The sequence below is a fragment of the Mixophyes fleayi genome, chromosome 3, assembly GCF_038048845.1.
Source record: "Mixophyes fleayi isolate aMixFle1 chromosome 3, aMixFle1.hap1, whole genome shotgun sequence".
Lineage (NCBI taxonomy): Eukaryota > Metazoa > Chordata > Amphibia > Anura > Limnodynastidae > Mixophyes > Mixophyes fleayi.
In genome coordinates this window covers 327,561,915-327,573,353 of record NC_134404.1, presented here as the reverse complement: position 1 = coordinate 327,573,353, position 11,439 = coordinate 327,561,915, and the positions used below count along the sequence as shown (strand labels likewise).

The 11,439-nt window shown below is 41.2% G+C and overlaps 1 protein-coding gene across 1 annotated transcript; it reads left to right on the top strand.

Annotated features, from left to right (window-relative positions):
• Window positions 1-587: 587 nt before the first annotated feature.
• Window positions 588-11,271, top strand: NEK2 (NIMA related kinase 2). Its single transcript, XM_075204215.1, has 9 exons — window positions 588-928; window positions 2,634-2,851; window positions 3,058-3,298; window positions 3,969-4,051; window positions 4,284-4,410; window positions 5,266-5,485; window positions 8,027-8,081; window positions 8,655-8,728; window positions 10,569-11,271. Exons 1-9 carry the CDS (start codon window positions 833-835, stop codon window positions 10,784-10,786), a joined length of 1,332 nt encoding a protein of 443 aa, XP_075060316.1. The 5' UTR covers window positions 588-832; the 3' UTR covers window positions 10,787-11,271.
• The last annotated feature ends 168 nt before the right edge of the window (window positions 11,272-11,439 follow it).

Below are 11,439 nucleotides of genomic sequence, written 5' to 3'. Positions count from 1 at the left end.
AGACACAGGGGCCCATCTTAAGCACTGGTCCTGTTGTAATAATGAACCCATTCTAATAATTATAAGGGCCCCAGGCAGGGGCCAGGAGCTATACCCAGCACCCATGAATGGCAGATGCTAGGGCAGTGATGGGCGACCTGATATACTTCAGGGGCCACATGGGTGGCCCAGCAACCTTCAGATGAGCAGTAATAAGTCAATAAAACACATTTTATCAACGAGACATATCAGCAGGTGTTATAAGTCAGTGTTACAAGCAAATCTGACCATAAAGCAGGAAAGAGCTGGGGGCCACATTGGAAGGCCTGTATGTGGCCCTAGGGCCACCTGCTATCGGTGTGCTAGGAACTATTAGCTCCTGTTATGTAGTTATACAACATCCAGCTGGGTTAAACTTATGGCAGGTGCCAGGGGCCCTGTTGCTATGGTGCTGGCGCGCGGTGTCACGTGACGCTTTACAATTGGGCGGGCAGCTCGCGCACAGAGCTGAGAGAATGTGCCTTTGAAAACGCGCGCGCTCACCTCGCGCCGCGTCCGTCGCCTGGCGACCGCGCTCCCACCCTCCCAGCTCGACTCTCACTGACGCGTAACAACAACAGCCGTCTGTGCGGCCGCATTCTGCGTTGAGCCAATCACCGAGCGAGAAGCCAAGAGCCGGCAGCCAATCAGCAGGAGAGCAGCGTGCAGCTCGCCACCAATCGGCGCGCAGGTCGCTAGCAGGGCAGTAAGTTTAAACCGTCACTGTTGCTGCAGTGGAGCCCGGCTGTGGTGTGGGTTGTTACAGGACCGGAGTACGGGGCGCAGCTGGAGCGTAGACCTGGCTAACGGGAGGATGCCGTCACGGGTGGAGGACTACGATGTCATGTACACGATAGGTTCGGGTTCTTATGGGAAGTGCCAGAAGATTCGTAGGAGAGGTGACGGGAAGGTGAGAGGTATTATAAGGTGGTCTTAGTGCAGTTATTGCCATGGCCGCTAGGGTGCAGTGTGCATAAGATGATTGTGGATTTGGAGCAGCTTGAACTCTTCAGCTACTGTAGCACTATAAATCCCAGCATGCCCAGTAAGACTGACTGTGCATCATCCAGGGATTTCTCTCTTCTAGCTATAACTATGAGGTCCACCATACTCATAGGTAACTGGATATGTTGTCTTTGTGCTTGACAGACGTCATTTGTTTGGACTGGCAATGATTGCTGGCAGCCTGTGCAACTAAGTAATGCAAATAACCCAATGTCTGGGTAAATGGCTGTGATCTTTTATCTAGTGTGTTAAAAACAAGAGGCAGAAAGAGAGTATATACTTTTTGCTGTCATACCTGCAAAGGCTTCAGGAAGCCTCCAAACCTTGTTGTTCCATATTTAAATGTACATTTCCAAAGCCAGCCATGTTTCTAAACTGTAGGATGTAAGCTCTTAGGAGCTGTAAGAGCCTCCTGTCTCTAAACCCATTCTTCTGATCCAATGTCACTGTACCAGCTATGCTTGTAGTCTTGGTATTATTTGTTTATTGTTCTGTACTGCGTTACCCTGTATGGTCTACTGTTTGTATTCTGTAAGGCGCAATGGGAATCATGTGGTGCCTCACAATTAAAGGATAATAACTGTATATGTATTTACAGTAATCTGACTGACTTCCTAAGTAGTACTTTTATGTTTTTCTTTCTATGAAGATCAGTGATGGGCAACCTGATACTTCAGGGTCTGCATGACACTCTAATCTTCAAAAGGACATTACATTACCTCAGTAACAAGTTAAAACAATACATTTTATCAAAGATTGTAATATAGCAGCAGGCATTTTAATCAAGTGTTTCAAGCTATAACAAACAAATCTGACTATAAAGCAGAACGGGGCTGCAGTTAAAGGCTTGGAGAGCTGCTTTAGATCACTAGCATGATATCCAAACTGGTGTGCTGAAGTGGAATCCCTTCTTATAGATAGGGCTTTGGAGTACTATCCCACAACAAATATGTGGATTTGTTTTTGAATAGTTTGCTCTATAATCTAGCTCTTATTTGAATGTCAGAACAGCTGTAGTAAAATTGAATCAGAAGCTGCGTGCGCAGTGTATGTTGCCGTGCTCCGTAAAAATACACATATGTTGGAGTGTGTTGCACCAAAATACGTTCCCTAATCCTGATCACACGCTGCAATATCAGCAGTGATATCAGGCTATCGGCCCAATATTGCAGCTTGTGGATGCCAAAAAAAGCTATTATGATAATGCAATGACAGTCATGTGGATTGTTGTCAGATGGCAGCTGTCAGTGTGTGCTGCCCTCTTCTGATGAGAAGCTAGATCTCTACCAGGTTTCTGTTAGTGCAATCAGGAGTGCCAATGTCTGGATGCTGTCTAATTTGGCCTCTTAAGTGTGAGGTGAAGTTGGACTCTGCCCACCTGCTGGGGCCAAGTGGCAGGGTTGTATTGTGTATAGCTGGCAGTACTCATTGATTAAAGTCAATCGGCTATCTTAGAATGCTTGCTGCATCATCCCTTTTCCCCTTTAAACCTTTATCCATCTACATATAATAGACGTATAATAACCTTTCCCTTGTGATATGGTTTTATTTGCTTTTGGCATATATAGCTATTGCATAATGTATTTATAATATATAATTCTTGCCCCCAGCTGTTGGTATGGAAAGAGTTGGACTATGGTACCATGAGTGAGGCAGAGAAACAGATGCTGGTCTCTGAAGTGAACCTGTTGCGGGAACTGAGGCACCCAAACATTGTCCGCTACTATGACCGTATCATTGATCGAACAAATACTACTCTTTACATAGTGATGGAGTACTGTGAAGGAGGCGACCTGGCCAGTCTTATTGCTAAATGCACTAAGGAGAGGTATGCTTCTATTTATCTCAGATAACGGGGTACATCTTCTATGAATACACCTACGCTACATGCATACATTTGGGTACTGTCTGTACCTTGAAGTCTATGTCATACTGGTATGTTACCACACTCCTGTATGAACAATACAATTGTTTGTCATAGGACCAGAAGGTCTGCACAAACTCATCAGCTTTTTCTTCTCACCCCTGTTGTAGGCAGTACGTGGAAGAAGACTTCGTACTGCGTATGTTTGCTCAGCTTGCCTTAGCCCTTAAAGACTGCCACAAAAGAAGTGACGGGGGTCATACTGTTCTCCATAGAGACCTGAAACCTGCCAACATATTTCTAGATGCCAAAAAGAATGTGAAACTTGGTGACTTTGGATTGGCCAGAATATTGCACCATGACACCAGTTTTGCGAAGACGTTTGTTGGCACTCCATACTACATGTCTCCTGTAAGTACCTTGTTGACGGTGGCTTGTCCATGGTAGAGATGTCACTTTCTTATGCATAATAACTCTTACAGATCTGTGACAACCTAGAACATGTTTTTACAGTGTATTGGGGTGATGAGTGCAATCTATTCAAAAGTGCATTCACACTTGTGAGGATCAGGTCAGGTTTCCATGGATCTTGCATATACGGAAAGTCTAAGTGGTCCACGCTTAAAATACAACAGATTTTGGGTCTCACAGCTTCTTTATCTGATATCTGTGAGTGAGTTCTCTGTACAGCGCTGTGGAATTGGTAGCTCTATATAAATAGCTGCTGATGATGATCTGAACGGTCTGGTTCAGTCTTTGGTGCAATGCATGTGCAGCCCTTCATATGCTTGCCTTTTTTATAAAAAGGAAAAACAACCTACAAGCACCATACATGAATAAGATCTCTGGTTAGATACAGTATAGATAATGATCAAGTTCTAGTAAGTTTAAAACCTTACCTCTCGTCATTTAATGTGTATGTTAGTTAGACCTACTTATTTTCATTTTTGATCAACTTGTATCTTACATCTAGTGGCCTTTTTCAAGATGACTGTTTGTGTCCATGGATTATTGCTTGTATGCTTTGTATATGAAAACTCTGTTTAGGCTTTGTTATTGACATATGGTTTGCAATTTCTAGGAGCAAATGAATAGGATGTCCTACAATGAGAAGTCTGATATATGGTCTCTGGGTTGTCTTCTTTATGAACTTTGTGCACTTTCGTAAGTATTATAAGTCTGCGTGTTTTTTGGGTTTTTTTGTGTTTTTTTTTCTTCTTGATTAGCACGATCCCCCTCCCCCCACCTCCCAGGGGGAAGCTTTTTGTAAAGCTTTTGACATGTACACATGCATCAGTGTTTAGTTTCTCAGTACTGTCCTTGAAGGAGAGAAGTATTAAATTTCTCACTCTGCAACCCCGTTTGCTGACTTCATTGGTCTGTCTTTTTGTTTAAGGCCGCCCTTCACTGCTTATAATCAGAAAGAATTGGCAGAAAAGATAAGAATAGGAAAGTTTCGACGAATTCCATATCGTTATTCTGAAGAGTTGAACCAAGTTATTACAAAAATGTTAAATCTTAAGGTGAGTTCCGATTTGATTGAATAACTGCCTTGTTTATAGTCAAAGGTGTTTTATTGAGCTGAAAAAATGAGTGACCTAATTAAAGAGTTTAGAATTAATCCAGTAAATCCACCATGCCTCCCCCCCGCCTCTCCTTGCAACAGGTAGCCATGTTACAGGGCAAATGCTTCTCTAACAGAGCAGACAGACTGACAGGCCTGTAGACTTGCTGCAAGGAAATGCAGTGTGTGGATTGGTTGATACACAGCAGTATAATATTTATTTATGTGAAATCTTATTAGGCGCTGTTCTACAGATGTGGCAGGAGCTCCGCTATCTGTAATAGCAGGAATGTAGAATAACAAATGACTTGAACATGTGTTTCCCCCATTTATGGTTCATGTCTGAAGACCTTAAATTTTGAGGTCTTATTATGTCTAAGTGACTGGGGGAAGCCGTTCTATACACATTAGACTGAAATGTAAGTTTGACTTGTTACAACTAATAGCTTGTACAATGGTGCATAATAGATATGCAAAATAGCTTGAGTTTCTAAATATTAATGGTTACAAATATCTTTTTGTATTAGTTGAACCAATATTAATCTTCAATCCCATATGCTTGTGTTTGTGTTGGGGGGGGTTTTTTGTTGTTTTTTCTTCTTCCGGAAACTGGAACAATATATTTGAACACCTCTGTATGTTTCATGAAAGGAATCAAACAATACAAATCGTTTGTCTTCTTTTAATAACCAGTACAGCAATCATATACCTGTGTGTATGGGGGTTAGTCCTTGTTACAGAGAAGAAACATGTTGGGATGTTTGTATGTTTCATGTTTCATGTTTCATGTCTCTTGTTTTGCTTTCTCTGATAGGATTATTTGAGGCCTTCCATTGAGGAGATTTTGCAGCATTCCCTATTGGCCGATTCTGTTTTAGAAGAGCAAAATAGAATATCTGAGAAGCGGGCCCGGCGATCCGCAGAACAGGAGCGGGTTCACCAGCCAGACGCGGCGCCATCTGAAGTGCGGTTAAAGGAACAGCAACTGCTGGCCCGGGAGAGAGCCTTAAAGGAGAGGGAGGAACGCCTTGAGCGTAAGTTCACTTTTTAAAGTGCAGTTTATAATGGAAGAAAATAAAGTTATGGTCTCCTGGCCGTACTGTAATGTTCTGGGATAATGGAAAGATTTACATCCTCTGCCTTCCTCCGTGTTGTCACTGTTGTCTTTGACTTCCCCTTCAGTTTTATATAAACAACCAAACTCCAGGCGGCTTCATCTTCTCCTTCTCTACGGTCAGGTTCTGCAAACTTAAGAGAGTGTAGTGTCAAATGAGGTAGGATCCGGCACATGGTCTGAATCTGAGGATCTTGAGGACTTTGTTAGGACCTCAGTGGAGACCTTACTGTTTAAGATGGTTGTTTGAAACACTTCAGAACATAAATATATTTTTGACCAAAGCACTAGAGACAAAATAAAATATTTGATGTGTTCACAAAGGTACCCAGAGGCCTTGGAATGTCATTATGGGGGAGCTTCCTTGATAGGAATGTCCGTAGTAATCTGTACTGTGCACAAATATATCTCGGTGAGACCAGGCACCATGGAAGACCTGGTGGGCTATTTCTGGTGCTCTGAAGTCATTTTTTTAAACTGCACTTTTATAAGAGACAAAGCCCATTGGGTTTTGTCTTTAGTAAAATTGCAGTTTGACAAAAATGACTTCAAAGCGCCGGGAGTCTGCATTCTATGGTACGGCCGCATACTAAATATACCCCCTTGTCTTGTACTCAAAGGTATCTTTGTTCCTGATGAAATAGGAACTCTCAACCAGGTCAGTTTTGTATAGGGACGTGTGTGTGTGTGTGTGTGTGTGTGTGTGTGTGTGTGTGAGAGAAGCTACCAGACACTTATGAGAGAGGTAGTTTACCTAGGGTACAAAGCAAAGTTTATTTTCTGGTGAGGCCTCCTTTCCTGTCCATGATTCTTATAGCTGCATAGTGGTATTTTTGGTACTTCAGGTCATTATTACAGATTTTAGGTTTTATTTTTTCCCCGCTTTCACTCAGAGACTGAATGGCTTGTCGGTTAAACAGATTAACTTTCAGATTAGCTTCTCTTAGAATCTGTGGTGGATCAGGTTCTTAGGCCTGCAATGGTGCATTCTCTATATGCCTACAGCACAGTCTTACATTCTGCAGTCGGGACAATCACTAACAACTTGCTGTGACAAGTCCATACAGGACTGCTACAGAGGGGTGTCTGCCTTACAGGACTCTATAAGGTGGAATCCAGAAAAGGGGATGGTTAGCACCTCCAAAGTAACACTCAAAGTAGATTGGACCAACAAATATTTTATTTATCTAGACTATTGTGTGGTGGTTTTTGTGGGGTTTTTTTTCAGAGGCATGCCACATGTCTTTAATTATGTATAAGTAAGTTCATGTATTTTGCTGGGTAAATAATTATCCCACCTGTTCTTAAAGGCAGACTTCAACAATGCATGAGCTGTGCAAAACTCCAGATACAATGTGTCCAAAATAAAAAATACTACTGTTAATGTACAAGAGTAAGAAGGGGTTTGGGGCGGTTGTCATGTTTTGGTCTTTTCAGTGAGATACGGATATACAGGAATGCGATGATTTTAATTCTTGAGCAGGCAGTTAGTGCAGGCCAGAGATACAGCTGGTCTCTGTAGTTAGTGAATCAGAATAATGGCCTGGTTGGAGGGTCTGTTGGTGACCTATGGGCATTGGTGAATGGGCTTGTGCTGCAAAGATATTTATATAATCTATTCTTCAATAAAGGAGCAGGCGTCCCTTCCACCTACCTTCTCCGAGAAACCCACCAACCTGACGTTTCTTCTTGGTAGATATTCCAGGGCATTCATTTTATTGTTCAGATTCCATTTACCTTAGTAAGGGCCATCTCCGTATCATCTGACCAGTTTGAGTGCCCATATCGGCATAAGACATGATTGCATATGATGAATTTTTGTATTTCCTTTCTTTGTGTCTGGAGGGGCCCATAATATGTTCTAGGAGGATTCTGGGGCATGTCAGGGCTTTTCTTAAAGTAGTTCAAATGGAGCTATAAACTACATGTCTGTCTATATGCTCTGTGGAACATCTATTTCAGACCAGGGCATCTTTCATGCATGGACTGCAGCTAATGTGACACAGTAAAAGAGTTCATACAATTGCTTTACAGTATAACATTCATGTTCATGGTTAATATAGCAGCCAGCAACCTGCCTACTACACAGAACACCCCTCCCCCTTTCTGATGGGTCATGCCAGTTGTTTATCACAAGGAGCAGTTGTTGCATTTGATGCAAAGGGAGGGGGGGAGGGGGGGTGTATGTGCACAGTTACATTTTGTAAAGTATTGAATGTTCTTTCTTGTGATCATTCATTATATGGTCCATATACTACAAAGCGGTATGCTGTCATTGCAGTGCTCCCTCTTTATGACTCTGCACCTAAAGGTTTGACTCCATTACATATTGCCAACTTCACAACACATTCCTCACTATAACACTGCATTTGACCTTGGTATTATGCTGATTTTATAAAGAGGGAACACTGCAAAATCAGATTTTCCTACCTAGCTACAAAAAATGATTTTGTTTTCTCAGAGCGTGAAAGAGAATTGTGTGTGCGGGAGAGACTTGCAGAGGATAAACTGTCCAGGTAAGATGATGACCTGCCAATGTAAAGGTGCTTTTGACAAAGGTCAGAGTTTTTTTTTATTTAAGATTGTATGTAATCTTTTATGTGGGATTGTAGCTTTAGCTAGCAAGTTAAGTACTCTGGAGGGCAAACAAAATAGCTACCAGACGCACACACAGGCTCTCGTCATGTCAATTGATGGCAGGGGGGGGATTTAGTAATGCAAACAACTCATAGGGGTGTTCCAAAGCATCTCTACTAAATCATGTGTTATGACTGTGGTTGCCATGGTAGCCTAGAAACATAAATCATTAACAGCCTGAAGAGGAGGGGGGGAGGGTAACTACCAACATTGGTTGGTTGGGCTGTTATGAGAGTAGCAATGGGGATCGCCTGAAACACTGATACAAGAATATTATGTTAAATGCACGCACATAGGAAATACACTTACGCCATACAATGTACAAGCTGAAAATCTGACCTTAAACATAAGTGAATGTGTCTACACCGTGTACATCACTGGCAGTATATTTCTAGGTGTTGCTTACACATATGAATAATAGATTAACACTGCTCCTTTTTCCTCTCTTGTAGGGCTGAAAACTTGATGAAGAACTATAATCTGTTGAAGGAACGTTTTTATGGGGCAGCTATAGAGAATGGCCTAGGTATGAGAGCGGACAGGAAGCCTTTGGGAGCTTTAATGGATTGGGACAACTACCCAAAGAAGTAGTTATTGTGCTGGACGTTCTTTTAGAATATGCACTTTATTGTCTTGTGTAATGGTTTTTATGCTGTCCTGTCTGTATCTGTTAAATAAATGTATTTTTGTAGGCTGTGTGTATTCTCTTGGCATCTTTGCCTTCCCTGTCCCCCTCCAATTTTTGAGCTTCGATTGACAATATAATGGCTTCAAACATGAACCGTAACATCCTGTATTTTAAATCCACACTGAGTTAAATAATGCACTTGTCATATGTAACTCATCTTGTCCATGTCTGCAGATTTTTAATTGTCTAATGTTCTACATGTTGATTATATGAATGACTGCTACTATGTTATGACTACATTCAGCATGCAAAAAAACAATAAACCTTGCACATATGTAATATTAACAGATCTTTATGCATGTGCTCCAGCAGGTTTCCAAGCTTCTCTTAACTCTGATTTCTCCATTTAGCTTGGATCCCTGTCTACCTGATATTAATGTGTTTGGACAGATGCCTAGTATGGTTCTAGTAGTTTGGTCATCTCATTACTGAGTGCAGTTATCAGTCAAAACTATTAGTTTGACAAATTGAAGCCTTTGTAATCTTTGGTGGTGTTAATGTTATATCATTTATTTATTTTTTAAATTTATATTTAAATAGGAAAAATGCAAACATCATAGTAATCAAAAAGAAAAAAAAAAAAATACAAGATGTTTCCTCTAAGTTTTTTATGTATTTTGTCAATGGGAAGTAGGGAGGGGGAGAAGTTACTGCTATATTTTAACTTGAAAGAAACTTAAAGGGGGGAAAGAAAAAAAATGAGAGATGAGGTCATATAGCAAACGATGTTCTATTATCCAATGTACAAACCTCACCTCCTCTCTGTACTAATCAAACCTGCAACTAGCTGCCCCCCGAGATATTCTGTTATTGCCTATCATATAAATAGTCAGGAAGGCTTTGGGAGGAGATGAAGGGATTATAAATAGGGCAACTTTAATGGTGCTTTAATGAGTGGTAGGTTCTATAGTGGAGCTGAAGCTGGACACACATTCAGTATCTGCCAAAGCACCTGATGTCGCCCTGTGTGGTGTTTACCGAAAACTTCTCTGCTCCTTTCCCCCAGGACTCGGGCCGAGCAGGACAGTTTAGGTATAACCTGATCCCTCTCATGTGTAGCTATGACTCCAGTTTAGCACTGTCGGGAGGCATGTAAGGTCACCTCGTGTGTGTGCGCACTAACAGGGGCCCCGTATGGTCAGTGAGCAGCTGGATATTGCCAATTTGGGCAAGTGTGTTTCTAAGGGCCAAGCTGGGAAAGCATCCTGCCCCTCCCAAATTATAGGGTCAACCCCAGTAACATTTTATAGATGTTAAATGAAGTCCTGTCACACATGTGTGTATATATATATATATATATATATATTCCATTCCATTTCATGAATACAAAAAGAAGAAAGGGGTTAGTGTGAAGTTAGAGCTTGGACCTGGGCACAGTTCACCATAATAGCATTCTTCAGTTCAAGTAATCAGAATATGTTCCTTCTTAGTAGGGGCTGTATCTACACAGACACTTCCCCATGTTCTCTGTCTTCCATGTCACCATCCAGGCGTGATCAAATGTCTGTCTGCCTATAGCATCTAGTGGTTTAAATTTGTTAACCAAAAAAATGGATGTTAACCTTTGACTGCAAATACAGGAATTATAACTGTGCCTTTCCTTACTCGTAATGTGAAAAGTTATGTATAAAAACAACTGACTATACGATCGTACCAATGTGGCACTTTTGTTTTACAGATCCTTCCTTGGATCAATCCTCTACAAGGAGCAAGAAGAACGTCCACTTTGGCGCTGAAAGTAAAGAGAATCGCAGTGGGGGCAGGTTCCCCTCCACACAAGAGAAGTGCAGTGAGTTAAAGCAGCGACTGCAGACGGCCAACATGCGGGCGCAGGCTCTGTGTGAGCTGGAGAAGAACTTTCAGCTGAAAAGCCGACAGATGCTGGGAATGCGCTGAGTCAGCCAGCGACAGCCCTGTATATAAACTACAACCAGCGCATACAGCGGTTTTGTGTAACAAATTTATACAATCAACTTTTTATGAAGCTACTTAAGTTATTTGAAAAATGTAATATATATGTAGCAGGTAGTTTCAGTTGCACATGTAGAGCGATTAGTTACACAAAAACAGTTTAAATTGTTAATATTTTTTGTTGATGCCTGGTCTCTGATTTTTATAGTTCCTATTTTATAAATGTATCCAAATTTTATTTATTTATTTTTTTAGATAACTTTAAAGCGCCAACCCATTTTCATACTGCTTCGCGTCTCCGCTAGTTGTGTCTTCCACACTGGTCTTGTACAGTTTGCTTGGTCAAGTCTATATCTAAGCTCTGAATGCTGGGAATATTGAAACAAACAAGCACATTATGAATCCACTAGAGTGTATGTTATGTTGAATTGTGAGCAGAGTGTGCTTATAAATATGTTTTTGGTAACAAAGCTAAGTTTAAACTTTATTTGTGTAAGTTGTTGTTTGTGTCATTTCTAAGTACAGTTGAAATTTAATTCACATGGATAACTGTTTTTTTTTTTTTTTTTTCTAATTCTTCTGAATTCTGGTTCACCCACCCAATGGCAACAGATATAGAATGTACTTGCTGTACACAC